The 27590-nt window shown below is 44.3% G+C and overlaps 1 protein-coding gene across 1 annotated transcript in view; it reads left to right on the plus strand.

Moving 5' to 3' along the window:
• Nucleotides 1–1393: 1393 nt before the first annotated feature.
• The window catches only part of LOC106593532 (guanine nucleotide-binding protein subunit alpha-12), a 31968-nt gene continuing 5771 nt past the window's right edge, over nt 1394–27590 (plus strand). Inside the window, exons 1-2 of the mRNA XM_014184875.2 lie at nt 1394–2435; nt 10130–10345. Of these exons, the coding sequence (XP_014040350.2) occupies nt 2118–2435; nt 10130–10345 (534 nt within the window). The 5' untranslated portion in view covers nt 1394–2117. The remainder of the gene's footprint in view (nt 2436–10129; nt 10346–27590) is intronic.

Consider the following 27590-nt stretch of genomic DNA (forward strand, 5'->3'; position numbering starts at 1 on the left):
TCAGCCCTGCTCTGAGACATGGGAGGAGAGACAACTAGTGTTCAGCCCTGCTCTGAGACATGGGAGGAGAGACAACTCGTGTCCCAGCCCTGCTCTGAGACATGGGAGGAGAGACAACTCGTGTCCCAGCCCTGCTCTGAGACATGGGAGGAGAGACAACTAGTGTCCCAGCCCTGCTCTGAGACATGGGAGGAGAGACAACTAGTGTCCCAGCCCTGCTCTGAGACATGGGAGGAGAGACAACTAGTGTCCCAGCCCTGCTCTGAGACATGGGAGGAGAGACAACTAGTGTTCCAGCCCTGCTCTGAGACATGGGAGGAGAGACAACTAGTGTTCCAGCCCTGCTCTGAGACATGGGAGGAGAGACAACTAGTGTCCCAGCCCTGCTCTGAGACATGGGAGGAGAGACAACTAGTGTCCCAGCCCTGCTCTGAGACATGGGAGGAGAGACAACTAGTGTCCCAGCCCTGCTCTGAGACATGGGAGGAGAGACAACTAGTGTCCCAGCCCTGCTCTGAGACATGGGAGGAGAGACAACTAGTGTCCCAGCCCTGCTCTGAGACATGGGAGGAGAGACAACTAGTGTCCCAGCCCTGCTCTGAGACATGGGAGGAGAGACAACTAGTGTTCAGCCCTGCTCTGAGACATGGGAGGAGAGACAACTAGTGTTCAGCCCTGCTCTGAGACATGGGAGGAGAGACAACTAGTGTTCCAGCCCTGCTCTGAGACATGGGAGGAGAGACAACTAGTGTTCAGCCCTGCTCTGAGACATGGGAGGAGAGACAACTAGTGTTCAGCCCTGCTCTGAGACATGGGAGGAGAGACAACTAGTGTTCCAGACACAACAAGTCTTCTAGAAGGGGATGGAGTTTTGTCACCTGGACACTGATCCCAAGTCAGCTTCTACTCTATTATTCTCTATTGTATTACATTTGTTATGATTCTATCAAAACATTGAGCCCTACAGCCTAGTGTTCTGACTTGATTCTATCAAAACATTGAGCCCTACATCCTAGTGTTCTGACTTGATTCTATCAAAACATTGAGCCCTACAGCCTAGTGTTCTGACTTGATTCTATCAAAACATTGAGCCCTACATCCTAGTGTTCTGACTTGATTCTATCAAAACATTGAGCTCTACGTCCCAGTGTTCTTTCTTGGCGCCTCCCGTAGTGATAGAGTGGTGTTGAGTCGCCCCCTATCTGCCGTCCGGAGTAGTGCTGCAGCAGTCTTAGACTAGACCAAGACAGTATGTAGCGGACATGGAACAGCCCACTACAACCACAGCCCAACTCTGTGTGGGCCACTACGAGGCCAAATGCATTTATATAGCTTCCAAAATATATATTTTTCAGCGCTGAGTGCCAATATGGAGGCTCAGTGGCTTCAAAACAGCACCCCCTGTTAGTCACCTAGTGTATATATAAATCATTGGGCCAGACTCTCGCTCCCACTCTTGCCTTTTGTCAGTGTTCTCAAGTTCAGAAATCCCCTGGGAATCCTCCTAATCTACATCGAGGCAACATTTGCTTTTATTTTACTGAAGTTTGTTTGTTAGGTAGGCTAAACTTTACTCTAGACACACGGACGGTGATATCGTTTATACAGAGTTTATAACGCTTGTTGGACGACTTTTGTCGCGGCGGTGGTTGTGTTTTCCCCCCTGTGCACTTCGCTGGTTCTTTATGTGAGAAGAGAACAAACACATCCAACTCTAAACCAAAATGGACACGGGAGTATCTCCAGCTCGCGCAACTATGCGGCTCGGCGCATAACGGAGAAATAAACTGGATCTATTTTAATGCACGAAAAAAATCTTATTTTTCATTTTGATAATCCTAGCCACTTAAACGTCTAGGCTAATATAAATATATTAAAGCCGAGTGGATTATCTCGTATCATGTCAAGAACTTGGATATCGAAATAGCCTAATTCTCACTTTTTTCCTCAGAGTGGAACGAGACAATCTGAGGTTTTATTTAAGTCGGATAACTCTGCTACGACTAAAATGGTATAATCGAACCGTAGCCTATTGAATGGGGGTGTAGGCTGGACTCTTCTCGTATTATGAAAAGGTTCTGCTGAAGTTTGGTGGGTTGGTTGGTTAAAAACGGACCATGTCGGGAGTTGTGCGGAGCCTGAGCCGCTGCCTGCTGCCGGCCGAGGCCACCCGAGAGGCGGGCGGCAGCAAGGACAGGATCCGGGAAAGGGACGTAGTCCAGGAGCGAGAGGCTCGGCGGAAGAGCCGGGAGATTGATGCCATGCTTGCCCGAGAGAGGCGTGCTGTGAGGCGGCTAGTGAAGATCCTTCTCCTCGGTGCTGGAGAGAGCGGCAAATCGACCTTCCTCAAACAGATGAGGATTATTAATGGAAAAGAGTTCGACAAGAAAGCTCTACTCGACTTCCGGGACACAATCTTTGAGAATATCATAAAGGTAGCCAATATAAATACTTTAGAAAAGAGTTATAACCATTGTGAGTCATGCAGTGAACAGGCCTATGTTATTGTAGCATGGCATTTCTCCAAGGGAAAACAACGTTATTCAATCAATTCTCCGTGCACTGTATTGACACGCATTAGGCAGAGGCCCATCCTAGTTAGTTCAATTCAAAAGCTAAAGTTCTGAGTGTTGATCTCATTGACAATACGTTGGATATTAGGTCCAAGTCAGCTTCTACCCTATTATTCTCTACTGTATATGGAGTTTGTCTCTTGGGAACTGATCCCAAGTCAGCTTCTACCCTATTATTCTGTACTGTATATGGAGTTTGTCACCTGGACACTGATCCCAAGTCAGCTTCTACTCTCATTGACAAAACATTGGAGGTCCGTTTGTGCATTTTCCTCTCTATAGAATGGGTAGGACTGGGGCAGGGAAAACTGGTCCTAGATCAGTGGTGTCAGATGTACACACTAAGTAAAACTGGTTTTAGATCAGCGGTGTCAGATGTACACACTAAGTAAAACTGGTTTTAGATCAGCGGTGTCAGATGTACACACTAAGTAAAACTGGTTTTAGATCAGCGGTGTCAGATGTACACACTAAGTAAAACTGGTTTTAGGTCAGTGGTGTCAGATGTACACACTAAGTAAAACTGGTTTTAGGTCAGCGGTGTCAGATGTACACACTAAATAAAACTGGTTTTAGATCAGTGGTGTCAGATGTACACACTAAGTAAAACTGGTTTTAGATCAGCGGTGTCAGATGTACACACTAAGTAAAACTGGTTTTAGATCAGCGGTGTCAGATGTACACACTAAGTAAAACTGGTTTTAGATCAGCGGTGTCAGATGTACACACTAAGTAAAACTGGTTTTAGGTCAGTGGTGTCAGATGTACACACTAAGTAAAACTGGTTTTATGTCAGCGGTGTCAGATGTACACACTAAATAAAACTGGTTTTAGATCAGTGGTGTCAGATGTACACACTAAGTAAAACTGTTTAGGTTTGTATCTAATGGATCAGTGGTCCCATGCATACCAGACGTACACTTTGTACCGAACTATGACACATTAACTATGACACAGTGTGACTCACGTCTGGCTCTCATGCCACGTTCACACGCATGTCAGAACTCGGATTTTAACTGACTTTCTAAGCAAATTTGAAATGCCAAGAGTTTCCTAGTTCTGACCAGCATGTGAACGTGGCATCAGCCAGCAGACTTAGATGTGTCTGTGTGGCCCAACACGCATGAGTGTGTGTGTGTGTGTGTGTGTGTGTGTCACGGTAGTGAGGAAGTGACTACTAGTTTCTCTCTCTTTCTCTGATACTCTCACACACACACACACACACACACACACACACACACACACACACACACACACACACACACACACACACACACACACACACACACACACACACACACAGAGAGAGCTAGAAAAAGTTTCCAATTGTCATACTTTGTGTTTGAATGGTTTATTTACAGATAGCCACTCCAACACTCAGACATCATTCACAGATAGCCAGGGGGCACGCTCCAACACTCAGACATCATTTACGGATGAAGCGTGTATGTTTAGTGAGTCCACCAGATCAGAGGAAGTAGGGATGACCAGGGATGTTCTCTGTTTAGTGAGTCCACCAGATCAGAGGCAGTAGGGATGACCAGGGATGTTCTCTGTTTAGTGAGTCCACCAGATCAGAGGCAGTAGGGATGACCAGGGATGTTCTCTGTTTAGTGAGTCCACCAGATCAGAGGCAGTAGGGATGACCAGGGATGTTCTCTGTTTAGTGAGTCCACCAGATCAGAGGCAGTAGGGATGACCAGGGATGTTCTCTGTTTAGTGAGTCCTCCACATCAGAGGCAGTAGGGATGACCAGGGATGTTCTCTGTTTAGTGAGTCCACCAGATCAGAGGCAGTAGGGATGACCAGGGATGTTCTCTGTTTAGTGAGTCCACCAGATCAGAGGCAGTAGGGATGACCAGGGATGTTCTCTGTTTAGTGAGTCCACCAGATCAGAGGCAGTAGGGATGACCAGGGATGTTCTCTCTTTAGTGAATCCACCAGATCAGAGGCAGTAGGGATGACCAGGGATGTTCTCTGTTTAGTGAGTCCACCAGATCAGAGGCAGTAGGGATGACCAGGGATGTTCTCTGTTTAGTGAGTCCACCAGATCAGAGGCAGTAGGGATGACCAGGGATGTTCTCTGTTTAGTGAGTCCACCAGATCAGAGGCAGTAGGGATGACCAGGGATGTTCTCTGTTTAGTGAGTCCACCAGATCAGAGGCAGTAGGGATGACCAGGGATGTTCTCTGTTTAGTGAGTCCACCAGATCAGAGGCAGTAGGGATGACCAGGGATGTTCTCTGTTTAGTGAGTCCACCAGATCAGAGGCAGTAGGGATGACCAGGGATGTTCTCTGTTTAGTGAGTCCACCAGATCAGAGGCAGTAGGGATGACCAGGGATGTTCTCTGTTTAGTGAGTCCTCCAGATCAGAGGCAGTAGGGATGGCCAGGGATGTTCTCTGTTTAGTGAGTCCACCAGATCAGAGGCAGTAGGGATGACCAGGGATGTTCTCTGTTTAGTGAGTCCACCAGATCAGAGGCAGTAGGGATGACCAGGGACGTTCTCTGTTTAGTGAGTCCACCAGATCAGAGGCAGTAGGGATGACCAGGGACGTTCTCTTGATAAGTGCGTAAATTGGACCATTTTCCTGCCCTGCTAAGCATTGGAAAATACTTTAGGGTGTCAGGGATAATGTATGGACTAAAACGTTCATTATTTTCTTTAGGAATGTAGTGAAGTAAAAGTTGTCGAAAATAAAAATAGTAAAGTACAGATACCCCCAAAAACAACTTATGTAGTACTTTAAAGTATTTTTACTCAAGTACTTTACACCACTGCTCACACACATACACACACACACACACACACACACACACACACACACACACACACACACACACACACACACACACACACACACACACACACACACACACACACACAATTTATAAAAAGACATCTAACAACATCATATATATTTTTTAAAGCTTTAATTACTGGGGACTTAATGAAACTCACGTCTGATTCACACACACACACGGTCAGACTGTTTGTCTGCTGGTGAAGAGAGAACGAGACAGAGAGAATGGGTCGGGGACTATATGATTTAATCCATTATCTGGATCTTCTGGGTTTAACTGGAGAAGCTTCTGTTGTACCCAATGTTCCCTCTAAGCTGCAGCACCCCGGGACTCTGCCGCGCAGAATAAATATCAGCCCCGCGCAGAGAAGCACGAGATTGAACTTCACTCAACGTTCTAGAGTTTTCCCCCTTTAGGTAACACTATCAACGTTCTAGAGTTTTGCCCCTTTAGGTAACACTATCAACGTTCTAGAGTTTTCCCCCTTTAGGTAACACTATCAACGTTCTAGAGTTTTCCCCCTTTAGGTAACACTATCAACGTTCTAGAGTTTTGCCCCTTTAGGTAACACTATCAACGTTCTAGAGTTTTCCCCCTTTAGGTAACACTATCAACGTTCTAGAGTTTTCCCCCTTTAGGTAACACTATCAACGTTCTAGAGTTTTCCCCCTTTAGGTAACACTATAAACGTTTCCCTTTACTATGGGAATTGTGATCGAATCAACCTATGCAAGACTTTTGTTGTACGCAGAACGCATCGGAGTAGGATTCTATTGCATTGAAATGCACCACTCTATACAGACTCTAGAACGTTGATAGTGTTACCTAAAGGGGGAAAACTCTAGAACGTTGAGTGAAGTTCAATCTCGTGCTTCTCTGCGCGGGGCTGATATTTATTCTGCGCGGCAGAGTCCCGGGGTGCTGCAGCTTACATTGTGTAGAGTCTGTAATACTGGTTGTAGATAGATACACTGTAACACTGGTTGAAGATAGATACACTGTAACACTGGTTGTAGATATATACATACACTGTAACACTGGTTGTAGATAGATACATACACTGTAACACTGGTTGTAGATAGATACATACACTGTAACACTGGCTGTAGATACATACACTGTAACACTGGTTGTAGATAGATAGATATACTGTAACACTGGTTGTAGATAGATACATACACTGTAACACTGGTTGTAGATAGATACATACACTGTAACACTGGCTGTAGATACATACACTGTAACACTGGTTGTAGATAGATACATACACTGTAACACTGGTTGTAGATAGATACATACACTGTAACACTGGTTGTAGATAGATACATACACTGTAACACTGGTTGTAGATAGATACATACACTGTAACACTGGCTGTAGATAGATACACTGTAACACTGGTTGTAGACAGATACATACACTGTAACACTGTAGATAGATACATACACTGTAACACTGGTTGTAGATAGATACATACACTGTAACACTGGCTGTAGATAGATACATACACTGTAACACTGGCTGTAGATAGATACATACACTGTAACACTGTTGTAGATAGATACATATACTGTAACACTGGTTGTAGATAGATACATACACTGTAACACTGGCTGTAGATACATACACTGTAACACTGGCTGTAGATAGATACACTGTAACACTGGTTGTAGATAGATACATACACTGTAACACTGGTTGTAGATAGATACATACACTGTAACACTGGTTGTAGATAGATACATACACTGTAACACTGGCTGTAGATAGATACACTGTAACACTGGTTGTAGATAGATACATACACTGTAACACTGTAGATAGATACATACACTGTAACACTGGTTGTAGATAGATACATACACTGTAACACTGGCTGTAGATAGATACATACACTGTAACACTGTTGTAGATAGATACATATACTGTAACACTGGTTGTAGATAGATACATACACTGTAACACTGGCTGTAGATACATACACTGTAACACTGGCTGTAGATAGATACACTGTAACACTGGTTGTAGATAGATACATACACTGTAACACTGGTTGTAGATAGATACATACACTGTAACACTGGTTGTAGATAGATACATACACTGTAACACTGGTTGTAGATAGATACATACACTGTAACACTGATTGTAGATAAATACATACACTGTAACACTGGCTGTAGATAGATATATACACTGTAACACTGGCTGTAGATAGATACATACACTGTAACACTGGCTGTAGATAGATAGATACACTGTAACACTAGTTGTAGATAGATACACTGTAACACTGTTGTAAATACATTCACTGTAACACTGGCTGTAGATAGATACACTGTAACACTGGCTGTAGATACATTCACTGTAACACTGGCTGTAGATAGATACACTGTAACACTGTTGTAGATACATTCACTGTAACACTGGTTGTAGATAGATACATACACTGTAATACTGGTTGTAGATAGATACATACACTGTAACACTGGCTGTAGATACATACACTGTAACACTGGCTGTAGATAGATACACTGTAACACTGGTTGTAGATAGATACATACACTGTAACACTGGTTGTAGATAGATACATACACTGTAACACTGGTTGTAGATAGATACATACACTGTAACACTGGTTGTAGATAGATACATACACTGTAACACTGGCTGTAGATATATACATACACTGTAACACTGGTTGTAGATAGATACACTGTAACACTGGTTGTAGATACATACACTGTAACACTGGTTATAGATAGATACATACACTGTAACACTGGTTGTAGATAGATACATACACTGTAACACTGGCTGTAGATAGATACACTGTAACACTGGTTGTAGATAGATACATACACTGTAACACTGGCTGTAGATACATACACTGTAACACTGGCTGTAGATAGATACATACACTGTAACACTGGCTGTAGATAGATACATACACTGTAACACTGGTTGTAGATAGATACACTGTAACACTGGCTGTAGATAGATACATTGTCACGGGTGTCGAAGGGATTGGACCAAAACGCAGCGGGAACGTGTAAACTCATCTTCTTATTTTATTAAAGAAGGAAAACAAAAGAAACACGTATACAACAACAGACGACACTAAACAGTCCCGTCAGGTGCACGAACACAAAACAGGAAACAACTACCCGCAAATCCCATAGAAAAAACACCCCTCTTAAATAGGACCTTCAATTAGAAGCAACGAGGAGCAGCTGCTTCCAATTGAAGGTCAACCCAATAAACACCACATAGAAATAGACATACAAGAACATAGCCCAACAAACCCCGAAACACTCTAAACAAACACCCCCTGCCACGCCCTGACCAAACTACAATAACAAACAACCTCTTTTACTGGTCAGGACATGACATACATACACTGTAACACTGGTTGTAGATACATACACTGTAACACTGGCTGTAGATAGATACATACACTGTAATACTGGCTGTAGATACATACACTGTAACACTGGCTGTAGATACATACACTGTAACACTGGCTGTAGATAGATACATACACTGTAATACTGGCTGTAGATACATACACTGTAACACTGGCTGTAGATACATACACTGTAACACTGGCTGTAGATAGATACATACACTGTAATACTGGCTGTAGATACATACACTGTAACACTGGCTGTAGATAGATACATACACTGTAACACTGGCTGTAGACAGATACATACACTGTAACACTGGCTGTAGATAGATACATACACTGTAACACTGGCTGTAGACAGATACATACACTGTAACACTGGCTGTAGATAGATACATACACTGTAACACTGTTGTAGATAGATACATATACTGTAACACTGGTTGTAGACAGATACATACACTGTAACACTGGCTGTAGATACATACACTGTAACACTGGCTGTAGATACATACACTGTAATACTGGCTGTAGATACATACACTGTAACACTGGCTGTAGACCGATACATACACTGTAACACTGGCTGTAGATACATACACTGTAACACTGGCTGTAGACAGATACATACACTGTAACACTGGCTGTAGATACATACACTGTAACACTGGCTGTAGATACATACACTGTAATACTGGCTGTAGATACATACACTGTAACACTGGCTGTAGACCGATACATACACTGTAACACTGGCTGTAGATACATACACTGTAACACTGGCTGTAGATACATACACTGTAATACTGGCTGTAGATACATAGACTGTAACACTGGCTGTAGATACATACACTGTAACACTGGCTGTAGATACATACACTGTAACACTGGCTGTAGATACATACACTGTAATACTGCTTGAGGCCCAAAATAACAAATGTTGTACTTGAGTGAGTGTATGTATCCAACGCCATCTATCTCTATAAGGGATGGGTGTATTGGTGGATGTATATATTAATGTATATATTGTTCTATAGGGGATGCGTGTATTGGAGGGTGTATATATTAATGTATATATTGTTCTATAGGGGATGCGTGTATTGGTGGGTGTATATATTAATGTATATATTGTTCTATAGGGGATGCGTGTATTGGTGGGTGTATATATTAATGTATATATTGTTCTATAGGGGATGCGTGTATTGGTGGGTGTATATATTAATGTATATATTGTTCTATAGGGGATGCGTGTATTGGTGGGTGTATATATTAATGTATATATTGTTCTATAGGGGATGCGTGTATTGGTGGGTGTATATATTAATGTATATATTGTTCTATAGGGGATGCGTGTATTGGTGGATGCACGGGACAAGCTGGGGATTCCGTGGCAGAACTCTGAAAACGAGAAGCACGGCATGTTTGTGATGTCATTTGAGGGGCGTGGTGGAGTGGCGGTAGAACCAATAGAATTCCAGCTTTATGGTCTGGCGCTGGATGCTCTGTGGAGGGATTCTGGGATACAGGACGCCTACGCACGACGCAGTGAGTTTCAACTGGTGAGTCTTACAGAGATACACACACACACAGCTACACACACACAGAGATACAGACACACACAGCCACACACACAGAGATACAGACACACACAGCTACACACACACAGAGATACAGACACACAGACATACACACACACACAGCTACTGACACACACAGAGATACAGACACACACACACACACACACACACACACAGCTACACACACAGAGATACACACACACAGATATATACAGACACACACACACATACACAGCTACAGACACACACACAAACACAGCTACACACACACAAACACACAGCTACACACACACGACAGCCGTGTCAGAGACAGAAAATCACACACTCTCATTTGTTTGTGTCAGAGAGAGACTGTGTGTGTTGTTATTATGTTACAGTCTCTCTCTGGTCTTCAACTCCAGATAAGTTAGAGCTGCATTCAACGTTCAAAAGAGTTCATTGTTAACAAACTGAGAACACGCTTTGACAAAAAAAGGTTCTATCTCGAACCTAAAAGGGTTCTTCGACTGTCCCCATAGGAGAACCCTTTGATGAACCCTTTTTGGTTCCAAGTTGAACCCTTTTGGGTTCTGTGTTCCACAGAGGGTTCTACCTGGAACCAAAAAGTGTTCTCCCTTGGAGACAGCCGAAGAACCCTTTTGGACCCCTTTTTTTAAGAGTGTATTTGAGTGTAGTGTGTAGTGTGGGTAGTGTAGTGTGAAGTGTAGTGTGTGTAGTGTGTGTAGAGTGTGTAGTGTGTGTAGAGTGTGTAGTGTAGTGTGTGTAATGTAGTGTGTAGTGTATGTAGTGTGTGTAGTGTGTGTAGAGTGTGTAGTGTGTAGAGTGTGTCGTTTGTGTAGTGTGTAGTGTATTGTGTGTAGTGGGTGTATAGTGTGTAGTGTGTAGTGTAGTGTGTGTAGAGTGTGTAGTGTAGTGTGTCGTGTGTGTAGTGTAGTGTGTGTAGTGTGTGTAGTGTAGTGTGTGTAGTGTAGTGTGTGTAGTGTAGTGTGTAGTGTGTGTAGTGTAGTGTGTGTAGTGTAGTGTGTGTAGTGTAGTGTGTAGTGTGTGTAGTGTGTGTAGTGTAGTGTGTGTAGTGTAGTGTGTAGTGTGTGTATGTTGCTAGGTGATAACAAGGCTGTCAGGGCTGACTAGAGACATTCATTTATCACTGTCTGACATTAAAAATTAACTTCTGGTTGTTTCACGGGCGCGTGTGTTAGGGTTGTGCGATGTCAACCTTCGTCCTATCAAGAATATGTACCCATAGAACACTGTGCTATACTGGCCCTATTGGCCATGCCGCTCCCTGGACCAATCAGGACGAAGCCTGGGTAGAGGCTATATAATCAGATAGTATTGTTGAAAGCCTGGGTAGAGGCTATATAATCAGATAGTATTGTTGAAAGCCTGGGTAGAGGCTATATAATCAGATAGTATTGTTTAAAGCCTGGGTAGAGGCTATATAATCAGATAGTATTGTTTAAAGCCTGGGTAGAGGCTATATAATCAGATAGTATTGTTGAAAGCCTGGGTAGAGGCTATATAATCAGATAGTATTGTTTAAAGCCTGGGTAGAGGCTATATAATCAGATAGTATTGTTTAAAGCCTGGGTAGAGGCTATATAATCAGATAGTATTGTTTAAAGCCTGGGTAGAGGCTATATAATCAGATAGTATTGTTTAAAGCCTGGGTAGAGGCTATATAATCAGATAGTATTGTTTAAAGCCTGGGTAGAGGCTATATAATCAGATAGTATTGTTTAAAGCCTGGGTAGAGGCTATATAATCAGATGGTATTGTTTAAAGCCTGGGTAGAGGCTATATAATCAGATGGTATTGTTTAAAGCCTGGGTAGAGGCTATGTGCAGGCAATGACAAATATTTTCTAATATTCCTTTCTGGTGGAGGAGCAGAACAGGTTTTTGTGTGTCTGTCTGTGTGGCACATGATGGACCAATGACTGTCTCATGAGGGCTGTCTTAACATGGTGAGTTAGGTTATAGGACTATATCATGATGGAACAGTGACTGTCTGATGCTGTATACTGTCCTGCTGTCCTGCTGTGTACTGTCCTGCTGTCCTGCTGTGTACTGTCCTGCTGTCCTGCTGTGTACTGTCCTGCTGTCCTGCTGTGTACTGTACTGCTGTCCTGCTGTGTACTGTCCTGCTGTCCTGCTGTGTACTGTCCTGCTGTCCTGCTGTGTACTGTCCTGCTGTCCTGCTGTGTACTGTCCTGCTGTCCTGCTGTGTACTGTCCTACTGTCCTGCTGTGTACTGTCCTGCTGTATACTGTCCTGCTGTATACTGTCCTGCTGTGTACTGTCCTGCTGTCCTGCTGTGTACTGTCCTGCTGTCCTGATGTCCTGCTGTCCTGCTGTGTACTGTCCTGCTGTCCTGCTGTGTACTGTCCTACTGTCCTGCTGTGTACTGTCCTGCTGTCCTGCTGTGTACTGTCCTGCTGTCCTGCTGTACTGTCCTGCTGTCCTGATGTCCTGCTGTGTACTGTCCTGCTGTCCTGCTGTGTACTGTCCTGCTGTCCTGCTGTGTACTGTCCTACTGTCCTGCTGTGTACTGTCCTGCTGTCCTGCTGTGTACTGTCCTGCTGTCCTGATGTCCTGCTGTGTACTGTCCTGCTGTGTACTGTCCTGCTGTGTACTGTCCAGCTGTCCTGCTGTGTACTGTCCTGCTGTATACTGTCCTGCTGTGTACTGTCCTGCTGTCCTGCTGTGTACTGTCCTACTGTCCTGCTGTGTACTGTCCTGCTGTCCTGCTGTGTACTGTCCTGCTGTCCTGCTGTGTACTGTCCTGCTGTCCTGCTGTGTACTGTCCTGCTGTCCTGCTGTGTACTGTCCTGCTGTCCTGCTGTATACTGTCCTGCTGTGTACTGTCCTGCTGTCCTGCTGTGTACTGTCCTGCTGTCCTGCTGTATACTGTCCTGCTGTGTACTGTCCTGCTGTCCTGCTGTATACTGTCCTGCTGTGTACTGTCTTGCTGTCCTGCTGTGTACTGTCCTGCTGTCCTGCTGTCCTGCAGTGTACTGTCCTGCTGTCCAGCTGTCCTGCTGTGTACTGTCCTGCTGTCCAGCTGTCCTGCTGTGTACTGTCCTGCTGTCCTGCTGTGTACTGTCCAGCTGTCCTGCTGTGTACTGTCCTGCTGTCCTGCTGTGTACTGTCCTGCATTCCTGATGTCCTACTGTGTACTGTCCTGCTGTCCTGCTGTGTACTGTCCTGCTGTCCTGCTGTGTACTGTCCTGCTGTCCTGCTGTGTACTGTCCGGCTGTCCTGCTGTGTACTGTCCTGCTGTCCTGCTGTCCTGCTGTGTACTGTCCTGCTGTGTACTGTCCTGCTGTCCTGCTGTCCTGCTGTGTACTGTCCAGCTGTCCTGCTGTGTACTGTCCTGCTGTCCTGATGTCCTGCTGTGTACTGTCCTGCTGTCCTGCTGTCCTGCTGTGTACTGTCCTGCTGTGTACTGTCCAGCTGTCCTGCTGTGCTGCTGTGCTACTGTCCTGCTGTGTACTGTCCTGCTGTCCTGCTGTGTACTGTCCTGCTGTCCTGCTGTGTACTGTCCTGCTGTCCTGATGTCCTGCTGTCCTGCTGTGTACAGTCCTGCTGTCCTGCTGTCCTGCTGAGTACTGTCCTACGTCCTGCTGTCCTGCTGTCCTGCTGTGTACAGTCCTGCTGTCCTGCTGTCCTGCTGTGTACTGTCCTACTGTCCTGCTGTGTACTGTCCTACTGTCCTGCTGTGTACTGTCCTGCTGTCCTGCTGTGTACTGTCCTACTGTCCTGCTGTGTACTGTCCTGCTGTCCTGCTGTATACTGTCCTGCTGTTTACTGTCCTGCTGTATACTGTCCTGCTGTCCTGCTGTGTACTGTCCTGCTGTCCTGATGTCCTGCTGTCCTGCTGTGTACAGTCCTGCTGTCCTGCTGTGTACTGTCCTGCTGTCCTGCTGTGTACTGTCCTACTGTCCTGCTGTGTACTGTCCTGCTGTCCTGCTGTGTACTGTCCTGCTGTATACTGTCCTGCTGTATACTGTCCTGCTGTGTACTGTCCTGCTGTCCTGCTGTGTACTGTCCTGCTGTGTACTGTCCTGCTGTCCTGCTGTCCTGCTGTGTACTGTCCTGCTGTGTACTGTCCTGCTGTCCTGCTGTTTACTGTCCTGCTGTGTACTGTCCTGCTGTCCTGCTGTGTACTGTCCTGCTGTCCTGCTGTGTACTGTCCTGCTGTCCTGATGTCCTGCTGTCCTGCTGTCCTGCTGTGTACTGTCCTGCTGTCCTGCTGTGTACTGTCCTACTGTCCTGCTGTGTACTGTCCTGCTGTCCTGCTGTATACTGTCCTGCTGTATACTGTCCTGCTGTGTACTGTCCTGCTGTGTACTGTCCTGCTGTATACTGTCCTCCTGTGTACTGTCCTGCTGTTTACTGTCCTGCTGTGTACTGTCCTGCTGTGTACTGCCCTGCTGTGTACTGTCCTGCTGTGTACTGTCCTGCTAGATACTGTCCTCCTGTGTACCGTCCTGCTGTGTACTGTCCTCCTGTGTACTCTCCTGCTGGATACTGTCCTCCTGTGTACTGTCCTGCTGCATACTGTCCTGCTGGATACTGTCCTCCTGTGTACTGTCCTGCTGTGTACTGTCCTCCTGTGTACTGTCCTGCTGTGTACTGTCCTGCTCTATACTGTCCTGCTGTGTACTGTCCTGCTGTGTACTGTCCTGCTGTGTACTGTCCTGATGCATACTGTCCTGCTGGATACTGTCCTCCTGTGTACTGTCCTGCTGCATACTGTCCTGATGCATACTGTTCTGCTGGATACTGTCCTCCTGTGTACTGTCCTGCTGGATACTGTCCTCCTGTGTACTGTCCTGCTGGATACTGTCCTCCTGTGTACTGTCCTGCTGGATACTGTCCTCCTGTGTACTGTCCTGCTGTGTGCTGTGAGGCTCCGTTCTTTACTGCAGTCAAGTACAAATAGGATAAACCATAGTCTATCACATCACGATGGCGTCACCATCGCCGACGGCTGGTTTATCATGGTGTATTGTAATATGGTCCAACCCTAGTGTGTATCCCAACTAGCCTCTTAAACCCCAGTCAAAGACAGCTCTTGAGATGTGGGTTAGTAGTACACCAGAGCAGGTGAAGGGAGAGGATGTGGGTTAGTAGTACACCAGAGCAGGTGAAGGGAGAGGATGTGGGTTAGTAGTACACCAGAGCAGGTGAAGGGAGAGATGTGGGTTAGTAGTACACCAGAGCAGGTGAAGGGAGAGGATGTGGGTTAGTATTACACTAGAGCAGGTGAAGGGAGAGATGTGGGTTAGTAGTACACCAGAGCAGGTGAAGGGAGAGATGTGGGTTAGTAGTACACCAGAGCAGGTGAAGGGAGAGATGTGGGTTAGTAGTACACCAGAGCAGGTGAAGGGAGAGATGTGGGTTAGTAGTACACCAGAGCAGGTGAAGGGAGAGGATGTGGGTTAGTAGTACACCAGAGCAGGTGAAGGGAGAGATGTGGGTTAGTAGTACACCAGAGCAGGTGAAGGGAGAGATGTGGGTTAGTAGTACACCAGAGCAGGTGAAGGGAGAGATGTGGGTTAGTAGTACACCAGAGCAGGTGAAGGGAGAGGATGTGGGTTAGTAGTACACTAGAGCAGGTGAAGGGAGAGATGTGGGTTAGTAGTACACCAGAGCAGGTGAAGGGAGAGATGTGGGTTAGTAGTACACCAGAGCAGGTGAAGGGAGAGATGTGGGTTAGTAGTACACCAGAGCAGGTGAAGGGAGAGATGTGGGTTAGTAGTACACCAGAGCAGGTGAAGGGAGAGGATGTGGGTTAGTAGTACACCAGAGCAGGTGAAGGGAGAGATGTGGGTTAGTAGTACACCAGAGCAGGTGAAGGGAGAGATGTGGGTTAGTAGTACACCAGAGCAGGTGAAGGGAGAGGATGTGGGTTAGTAGTACACCAGAGCAGGTGAAGGGAGAGATGTGGGTTAGTAGTACACCAGAGCAGGTGAAGGGAGAGATGTGGGTTAGTAGTACACCAGAGCAGGTGAAGGGAGAGGATGTGGGTTAGTAGTACACCAGAGCAGGTGAAGGGAGAAGATGTGGGTTAGTAGTACACCAGAGCAGGTGAAGGGAGAGATGTGGGTTAGTAGTACACCAGAGCAGGTGAAGGGAGAGGATGTGGGTTAGTAGTACACCAGAGCAGGTGAAGGGAGAGATGTGGGTTAGTAGTACACCAGAGCAGGTGAAGGGAGAAGATGTGGGTTAGTAGTACACCAGAGCAGGTGAAGGGAGAGATGTGGGTTAGTAGTACACCAGAGCAGGTGAAGGGAGAGGATGTGGGTTAGTAGTACACCAGAGCAGGTGAAGGGAGAGATGTGGGTTAGTAGTACACCAGAGCAGGTGAAGGGAGAGATGTGGGTTAGTAGTACACCAGAGCAGGTGAAGGGAGAGATGTGGGTTAGTAGTACACCAGAGCAGGTGAAGGGAGAGATGTGGGTTAGTAGTACACCAGAGCAGGTGAAGGGAGAGATGTGGGTTAGTAGTACACCAGAGCAGGTGAAGGGAGAGGATGTGGGTTAGTAGTACACCAGAGCAGGTGAAGGGAGAGATGTGGGTTAGTAGTACACCAGAGCAGGTGAAGGGAGAGATGTGGGTTAGTAGTACACCAGAGCAGGTGAAGGCAGAGGATGTGTTTTTAGAGGGATTCAGGCCATATCCCGACTAGCCTCTTAAACCCCAGCCTAGGGCAACAGCAGGGACTAGGGTCTGGAATCAAGACAGACTCTCTTGGTACCTCCATAAAGCAAACCAACAACAACAAAAATCACTGGACAACTAAAAGAAAAATCTGAAAATATGTCTCTCCCGACAAATCACAAAGCAGACATAACAGAACGTTGCGATTCGAAACCATCGTTTTCAGGCAAAACCTTTGCAGTGGTTTTAATGAAGGTAGTTGATGCAAGCTAGCCACTTACGGAATGTCCTCATTAAAAATAACCTCCCTGATCTACATATTACTAGATACTATTTTGTTTTGTTGTTATTCAACCTGGTTGTCTAGAGAGAGCTTGTTTTGTTGTTATTCAACCTGGATGTCTAGAGAGAGTTTGTTTTGTTGTTATTCAACTTGGTTGTCTAGAGAGAGTTTGTTTTGTTGTTATTCAACCTGGATGTCTAGAGAGAGTTTGTTTTGTTGCTATTCAACCTGGATGTCTAGAGAGAGTTTGTTTTGTTCTTATTCAACCTGGATGTCTAGAGAGAGTTTGTTTTGTTGTTATTCAACCTGGATGTCTAGAGAGAGTTTGTTTTGTTGTTATTCAACCTGGATGTCTAGAGAGAGTTTGTTTTGTTGTTATTCAACCTGGATGTCTAGAGAGAGTTTGTTTTGTTGTTATTCAACCTGGATGTCTAGAGAGAGTTTGTTTTGTTGCTATTCAACCTGGATGTCTAGAGAGAGTTTGTTTTGTTGTTATTCAACCTGGATGTCTAGAGAGAGCTTGTTTTGTTGTTATTCAACCTGGATGTCTAGAGAGAGTTTGTTTTGTTGTTATTCAACCTGGATGTCTAGAGAGAGTTTGTTTTGTTGCTACTCAACCTGGATGTCTAGAGAGAGTTTGTTTTGTTGTTATTCAACTTGGTTGTCTAGAGAGAGTTTGTTTTGTTGTTATTCAACCTGGATGTCTAGAGAGAGTTTGTTTTGTTGTTATTCAACCTGGATGTCTAGAGAGAGTTTGTTTTGTTCTTATTCAACCTGGATGTCTAGAGAGAGTTTGTTTTGTTGCTATTCAACCTGGATGTCTAGAGAGAGTTTGTTTTGTTGTTATTCAACCTGGATGTCTAGAGAGAGCTTGTTTTGTTGTTATTCAACCTGGATGTCTAGAGAGAGCTTGTTTTGTTGTTATTCAACCTGGATGTCTAGAGAGAGTTTGTTTTGTTCTTATTCAACCTGGATGTCTAGAGAGAGTTTGTTTTGTTGTTATTCAACCTGGATGTCTAGAGAGAGTTTGTTTTGTTCTTATTCAACCTGGTTGTCTAGAGAGAGTTTGTTTTGTTGTTATTCAACCTGGATGTCTAGAGAGAGTTTGTTTTGTTGTTATTCAACCTGGATGTCTAGAGAGAGTTTGTTTTGTTGTTATTCAACCTGGATGTCTAGAGAGAGTTTGTTTTGTTGTTATTCAACCTGGATGTCTAGAGAGAGTTTGTTTTGTTGTTATTCAACTTGGTTGTCTAGAGAGAGTTTGTTTTGTTGTTATTCAACCTGGATGTCTAGAGAGAGTTTGTTTTGTTGCTATTCAACCTGGATGTCTAGAGAGAGTTTGTTTTGTTGTTATTCAACCTGGATGTCTAGAGAGAGCTTGTTTTGTTGTTATTCAACCTGGATGTCTAGAGAGAGTTTGTTTTGTTGTTATTCAACCTGGATGTCTAGAGAGAGTTTGTTTTGTTGCTATTCAACCTGGATGTCTAGAGAGAGCTTGTTTTGTTGTTATTCAACCTGGATGTCTAGAGAGAGTTTGTTTTGTTGCTATTCAACCTGGATGTCTAGAGAGAGTTTGTTTTGTTGTTATTCAACCTGGATGTCTAGAGAGAGCTGGTTTTGTTGCTGTTACATTTCATTACATACTGGAACACTACAGCTCACACACATAGAATAATAATCATAATCATAATAATAATAATAACAATAATAATCATAATAATAATAATAATAATAATAGTAATAATAACAATAACAATAATAATAGTCATAATAATAATCATAATAATCATAACAATCATAATCATAATCATAACACTAATAATAACAATAATAATAATCATAATAATAATAGTAATAATAATAATAATAACAATAGTAATAATACTAATACTGCAGTGTCAGATGTTTACCATGTTAGGAACACCTAGAACACATGCGTGCCCAAACGGAAGTTCCAGACGCCATATCATGCGAGCCACTCTCAGGAGGTGAAAGGTCACTCTCTCCCTCTGAGAGAGGGAGAGATAAGAGAGAGGGAGAGAGAAAGACTTTAGAGAATGACCTTGGTTAGCAAACGAGGCTAATCTTGTCATTAGTCACAGTGGATAATGCTAGCATGCTAACGTGATACACAGAAGACAACTTGGTTCCTGTTCAGATAAACAGAACAAGACAGAGTGAATCCTCAGTCTGTAGCTGCCTTTCAGGCTTCTCTCTTTCTCTGTGTGTATTTTTCTCTTCTTCCATCTTCTTCTCTCTTACTATCTTTGTTTAAGTCTTAATTTTTCTCCCTGTCATTCTCTCTCTCCCGCTCTCCTTTTCGCTGTCTGTCTCTCTACCCCTCTCTCTCTCTTTCTCTCTTACTATCTTTGTTTATGAAAGTCTTTATTTTTCTCCCTCTCATTCTCTCCCTCCCTCTCTCCTTTTCTCTGTCTGTCTCTCTACCCCTCTATCTTTCTCTCTGAGAGGTTTTTCCGGGCACCACAGCCCTGCTTTCCCAGGAAACTCTGGATCCCAGCCAGAGAAAAAGAGAGCGAGAGAGAGAAATAGGGTTGGGGGAGGGGAGGGGAGAGGGATCGAGAGAAACAGGATGACTGGGAGAAATGGAGAGAAGGGAGGAGTAGAGAGATAGCGAGAGAAAACAGAAACGACTGACAGCCCCCCGCAACACACACACACACAAACACACACACACACACACACACAAACACACACACACAAACACACACACACACAAACACACACACACACACACACACACACACACACACACACACACACACACACACACACAAACAAGTTGGAGAACGTCACATGTGTAAGAGATAGAATCATGTTAGGCCGGGATCCAATCCGATCGTGCGGTCGGCTATGGGCCATTTAAAGGTAATTAACGATGTAGCTGACATATGCAGCGTTTACTGTTAATGCCAACGAGGGGAACATTCCCTTTAAAAGGTGCCCATAGGGAATGATGGGACTAAATCAGGCACTTACTCTATCTTAAAGATACATGTTGGTCAAGTTGTCGTGTGTGTGTGTTTTGTTGTTGTGTGTGTGTGTGTGTGTGTGTGTGTGTGTGTGTGTGTGTGTGTGTGTGTGTGTGTGTGTTTTTGTTGTTGTGTGAAGCATCATACGTAAAGAGAGGTTGAGGGAATAGGGAATGTTTTTCAAATGAGGGATTCTGGTAACAGAACTTTTCAGTCAGAAACAAGTAAGACAGGATGTGCCACTTCAGCACAGACAGCAGAGATAAACACTTACTGCGGTGTGGGGCCTGTTCACTGCAGTAGGGAGGAGAGAGAGACAGCAGAGATAAACACTTACTGCGGTGTGGGGCCTGTTCACTGCAGTAGGAAGGAGAGAGACAGCAGAGATAAACACTTACTGCGGTGTGGGGCCTGTTCACTGCAGTAGGGGGGAGAGAGAGACAGCAGAGATAAACACTTACTGCGGTGTGGGGCCTGTTCACTGCAGTAGGGAGGAGAGAGACAGCAGAGATAAACACTTACTGCGGTGTGGGGCCTGTTCACTGCAGTAGGGGGGAGAGAGAGACAGCAGAGATAAACACTTACTGCGGTGTGGGGCCTGTTCACTGCAGTAGGGAGAAGAGAGAGACAGCAGAGATAAACACTTACTGCGGTGTGGGGCCTGTTCACTGCAGTAGGGAGGAGAGAGAGAGCAGAGATAAACACTTACTGCGGTGTGGGGCCTGTTCACTGCAGTAGGGAGGAGAGAGAGACAGCAGAGATAAACACTTACTGCGGTGTGGGGCCTGTTCACTGCAGTAGGGAGGAGAGAGACAGCAGAGATAAACACGTACTGCGGTGTGGGGCCTGTTCACTGCAGTAGGGAGGAGAGTAGTAGCACCAGTCACACAGACACTCACTGTCATTTATTTATTTTAAACCGCGTGACCATAAAACCTCTTTGTTGAGTCATTTGTGTGTCGTAATTATTTAATCAAACAGTGTGCTTAAAGCATCAGACAAGCTCTGTGCATATGTAGTTGCTTTTATTCAAACACATAGGGTGTGTCTAACTATATATGTAAAAATAAGTTAAAACATTTAGACCAATCGATTGGTCGAAAGAACAAGAAGTCTCTCGGGTTGACCAAGATTTTTTGTTGTTGTCGGGGACAGCCCTAGTGTGTGTGATAGTTATGAGCTCCTTCAAGTCGAATCCAAAAGCGCTCAAAAAGAACACCGGGTTCCCGTAGCAACCAGGAGAGAGAGAGAGAGAGAGAGAGAATGAGAGAGAGACAGAATGAAAGAGAGAGAGACAGAGAGAGAGCGACAGAGACAGAGAGAGACAGAGAGAGAGAGAGACAGAGAGAGAGAGAGAGAGAGAGAGAGAGAGAGAGGGGCCACAAACACACAGTCTATTCAGACCTCATCTAGTAGTAAAGCCTCTAATCTGACCAATACAAACTGTGAATGGAGTTCCATTCCTGCTGCCTTACTCACTCACACCACAACTACACCAGTTCTATCCATTGATTGGTTTAACCCACCAAAAACCTGTTTTGATTGGTCAGCTGTAATGCATCTGCTGTGACAGGCTTTAGTCATTGGTTTTTCCTTACGTCCCCACAATGTTACATCTTTTATTAACTTGGTTCATAAATTATATACAAAAAAACATGCCATCTCTCTATCTCTCATCCCCTCTCTCTCTCCCTCTCTCTCCCCCATCCCTCCCTCCCTCTCCCTCTCCCTCCCTCCCCCTCTCTTCCTGTCTTCCTGAAATAGAGAGGAAACCTCAGTCCATCTGCTTACTCAGTCCTTAAAACACTCTGTCAGCATTTTCACTGTCGACTAATAAAGTTATTTTAGTTTTGAAATGGGAACTTCAGAGAAAAAAATACTCTCTTTTGTCTCATTCCCTCTCTCTCTCTATCTCACTCTCTGTCTCTCTCTCTCTCTGTCTCTCTCTCTCTCTCTCTCTCTTGTGTGTGTGTCTCTCTCTCTCTCTCTCTCTCTCTCTCTCTCTCTCTCTCTCTGCGTCAGTAGTGATGCATAATGCTATTTGTCACACCACTCTAGCTCCAGTCAGCAGTGTGTGTGTGGTATGGGTGTAAGTAGCCTCGTCGTGAACCAGGCTTCCCTAAAATGGGAAGTCTGGGGAAGTTCCATGGCAGAAATCAGCTAAGGAGGAGGGGGGAACCCGGTGCCTTGCTTGGGAGGAGCTCCAAAGGTGCTCATCAGATTTATGCCAAAAAAATATCAACTAAACAACCACTGGTGACAAAACATTTTATAACGTTTACAGGACGCTGGTTTTCACAGCATTTCTCTGTTTTGTCCAGATGAGCTAAAGCTGTCAAGCTGCAGTAAGAAGGAACAAATGGTTTACAACACTGGACATATCAATATTTAATATTTTGACGTTTCTGAATTGATAGTTGGCTGTAAAGGCTAGCATGCGGGACAAGTCGCTAGCCACAATGAGAGTTTTTGGGGAGAAAAGTCAGCTAACCTCGTAAGCTACCTAGGTATAGCTAACTAGCTAGCTACTAGCTAGTTCAATTTCTCTCAGGATTATAAATCCAACCAAAAGATAATAAAAACAGCATATTATTGACCTAAAAGGATAGCTGTGTTAGCCCAGTCTAGCTTATCCAGGGTCAGTGATACATAGAGCAACCATGTACTGTCTATCTATGGGAACTACTGCAATCATTTTGTTAGCAACATTGCTAAAATGAACTAAATAACATAAAATGCTACCTGTAATGCTTATCTCCTGTAGTCTAACTGTCATCTCCTTACTGTCATATTGTACCTAAATTACAAGGGTTGGATTTGAACTAAACAATTTGAAACAATATGTCAGCACTTAAATATGGCACTATGCAGAAATCGCTCCGCCATTTCCTGGTTGTTAAAACTCTTAATAGTTTCCCTAATTTCAGTTTTTATGTGACAAAAACAAGCAACTATAATTTAGACCAGGGAGCATAGAAATAGAGCACATAGAACATATCTACCGCAACTTAGACTTGCTTTTGCTTGAGAACGACAGATCTATAACTTACATTTCTATCTGAATTTGGTCTGATCGCCCCAAAAAAAGTGCAATATTGTCGCTTTAAAAGGCATGTAGAAAATCTGGTATATGGTTTGCCACATGTACCTGGTCTACTGGGGTGATTTTAAGCGGAGAACGTAGAGCTCAACATGTAAACGTTGTGTTAGTTCAGTTATTCTCTGATCCAGATGACAGATGCCCTAAAGACCAGTAGTGCCATCACACTGTAGGACTGTAGCTGCATTAGTGATGTTACATGAGAAGCTGCACGATGGATACACATAGCTGATATAGTGAGAGAGTGACAATCAAATACAACTCATTGGAGATCTTACAACTATACAAAAAGGTTATGTTCATTTCAGAATACAACACAGACCCATTACAGACAGAAGCCCTTCCTCTCTTTATTGAAACACAGACCCATTACAGACAGAACCTCTTCCTCTCTTTATTGAAACACAGACCCATTACAGACAGAAGCCCTTCCTCTCTTTATTGAAACACAGACCCATTACAGACAGAAGCCCTTCCTCTCTTTATTGAAACACAGACCCATTACAGACAGAACCTCTTCCTCTCTTTATTGAAACACAGACCCATTACAGACAGAACCTCTTCCTCTCTTTATTGAAACACAGACCCATTACAGACAGAAGCCCTTCCTCTCTTTATTGAAACCTTTCCTTCTTTATTGAAACACAGACCCATTACAGACAGAACCTTTCTTAGACCGAACTCTTCCTCTCTTTATTGAATCACAGACCCATTACAGACAGAACCTCTTCCTCTCTTTATTGAAACACAGACCCATTACAGACAGAAGCCCTTCCTCTCTTTATTGAAACACAGACCCATTACAGACAGAACCTCTTCCTCTCTTTATTGAAACACAGACCCATTACAGACAGAACCTCTTCCTCTCTTTATTGAAACACAGACCCATTACAGACAGAAGCCCTTCCTCTCTTTATTGAAACACAGACCCATTACAGACAGAACCTCTTCCTCTCTTTATTGAAACACAGACCCATTACAGACAGAAGCCCTTCCTCTCTTTATTGAAACACAGACCCATTACAGACAGAACCTCTTCCTGTCTTTATTGAAACACAGACCCATTACAGACAGAAGCCCTTCCTCTCTTTATTGAAACACAGACCCATTACAGACAGAACCTCTTCCTGTCTTTATTGAAACACAGACCCATCACAGACAGAAGCCCTTCCTCTCTTTATTTCAGGATTGTGATTAATAAACATCAACACCAGGTCATTAGTTTAACAGTTAAAACAAGTTTAAACACTTCACAAGAATCATCACTTTAAAATGTAGAAATAAGCTAACTGTTATGTAAAGATGAGACATCTTAGTCTAAACAACACTAGATCATTGACTAGCAACAAGTAGGTTATTATTACTAAAACAGCGTTTCAGGAAAACAACAAAAACTCCATTTCAGCGGTGACCGACCCTGTTCCACCGATCTACTGGCTGAGCAGGGTTCTGATCCAGCGGTGACCGACCCTGCTCCACCGATCTACTGGCTGAGCAGGGTTCTGATCCAGTGGTGGCCGCTGCTCCGATTACTGGCTGAGCAGGGTTCTGATCCAGCGGTGGCCGACCCTGCTCCACCGATCTACTGGCTGAGCAGGGTTCTGATCCAGCGGTGGCCGACCCTGCTCCACCGATCTACTGGCTGAGCAGGGTTCTGATCCAGCGGTGGCCGACCCTGCTCCACCGATCTACTGGCTGAGCAGGGTTCTGATCCAGCGGTGACCGACCCTGCTCCACCGTCTACTGGCTGAGCATCTGTCCTGCTACCATCTACTGGCTGAGCAGGGTTCTGATCCAGCGGTGACCGACCCTGCTCCACCGATCTACTGACTGAGCAGGGTTCTGATCCAGCCCAGGAAATAGCACTCTTGATGATCAACTCTTTAGAAGTGATGAGTTGATAATCGGGTGTGTTATTGCTGGGCTGGAACAGAACCCTGCACAGCCAGCAGTCCTCCAGCAGCTCCAAATGTAACAGGTTAATACATTGTGTGGGATGTTTAACTGTATAACAGCATTCTGTTAAACATCCGTAGGCCTACACATATAACCCAGGGCGTATAGGATATACCCTTAGTCTCTTAGGACGTTCACTGGGACCTCTGTCTTCCTCTGCCAACAGGCTCTCACAGCTTTCCATAGCTGAGGACAGATTACATCACAAAGAAATAGGCTTCATTATACTCCAATTAGACGGCACTGAATATTATGTTTCCATTATCTCTCTATCCTCGTAGTTTAACCCTCTAGGGACTGGAGAATCAGTTATCTACAAAATACATTTGGAGACTGATTTTTAATTTTACAATGATTACGTCAAGATAGCTAGGTAATAGGAAGTTAGCTAGCTGATGACATTTAATTCACTTAGCTAAACAGTGTGTAAAGTTAGCTAGCTGATGACATTTAATTCACTTAGCTAAACAGTGTGTAAAGTTAGCTAGCTGATGACATTTAATTCACTTAGCTAAACAGTGTGTAAAGTTAGCTAGCTGATGACATTTAATTCACTTAGCTAAACAGTGTGTAAAGTTAGCTAGCTCGCTAGTTAGCAGCTCAGTGGAGTTAGCCTACAAAGTGGCCTACTGTAGCTAGCTAGCTAGTTAATAATAATAATAAAAAAATTGTATTTACTTACTTGAATATGTTCTCCCACTGCCTCTGTTTTATGGGTCCTTAGAAACTAAATAATGGGCAATCTTCAAGATATTTTCAGTGGTAGCAAAGCGGCCGTGTGGACAGGATGACTGGACACAAAAGGAAAAGGGTTTGTCACCAGAGCGGTTTAGAACGTGTTGTGGCCTTTGACTTTACCAACGTAATTCACTTTCAATAAAATATAAATCGCAGACCTGTCAGCAGCACTTGAAAAACTAGCATAGGCAACAACACCAACTACCAGGATGGTAATCAGTGAGCACCCAGCAAGTCTACAGGCGTGGGGGGGTCTAGAAATTTAACATCTAATCAAAATCTGTCCGCTGTGTTTTTGCACCAAAACTAAATTCTCCAGACCTCCAAGGGAGGTGTGACAACGACGTGATTTTGGTGGTATGGCAAAGTGAGACTAGAGTGTGTGTGTCTGTGTCTGTGTGTGTGTGTGTGTGTGTGTGTGTGTGTGTGTGTGTGTGTGTGTGTGTGTGTGTGTGTGTGTGTGTGTGTGTGTGTGTGTGTGTGTGTGTGTGTCTGTCTGTCTGTCTGTCTGTCTGTCTGTCTGTCTGTGTATGTAGTCTGTGTTAATCTCCTCAATGCTGGGAATTCCCCTCTCCCCCCTCCTGGCCCCTCCCCCTTACGTTGGCGGACTTTGTTTCCTGTGGCGGTGACATCACAGGTCAGCCATTGGGTCATGGGGTCGCGTTTCCTGTTTGGCACGGCAACATAACGGTTCACGACCGTTCGTCCAATGGGGTCACTTTTAGAACACGACTCTGTGACAAATTATTATTCATTTATAAGACAAGTTGGAATCTCATTTGGAGAAGAAGACAAACTGACATTTACAATAAGACCAGACCAGAGCCCATCAACTGAATGAAAGACGGATTGAAAGAAGAATAGTGGAAAGAGGAATAGTTTTGGAAAGAGGAATAGTTTTGGAATAGTTTTGGAAAGAGGAATAGTTTTGGAATAGTTTTGGAAAGAGGAATAGTTTTGGAAAGAGGAATAGTTTTGGAAAGAGGACTAGTTTTGGAACGAGGAATAGGTTTCAAAAGAGGAATAGTTTTGAAAAGAGGAATAGTTTTGGAAAGAGGAATAGTTTTGGAAAGAGGATTCGTTTTGGAACAAGGAATAGTTTTGGAACGAGGAATAGGTTTCAAAAGAGGAATAGTTTTGGAAAGAGGAATAGTTTTGGAACGAGGGCTAGTTTTATGTGTGTATGGAAGGGAGGGGAGGGGGGTTGCTGTCTCTGTCTGGTTAATCCCTCTCTCTGTTTTCACACACACAGCTGTTTCCTGGGGTGGTGGATGTGATTGAGGTTGCAATGTACCAGACTGAACTATCATAGTAAATAATGTTAAACATCCTGTTTGGCTCAGTCGGTGTGGTGCATGTAAGACCAAGGGTCGTGGGTTTGATACAGCCTGGGGACACCTATTCATAAAATGGACCAATGACTTTGGATAAAAGTGTCTGCTGAATGACGTAAATGCTTATCCAGGCATTGGGAGATTGCTTCATAGAGCTC

The sequence above is a fragment of the Salmo salar genome, chromosome ssa02, assembly GCF_905237065.1.
Source record: "Salmo salar chromosome ssa02, Ssal_v3.1, whole genome shotgun sequence".
NCBI lineage: Eukaryota > Metazoa > Chordata > Actinopteri > Salmoniformes > Salmonidae > Salmo > Salmo salar.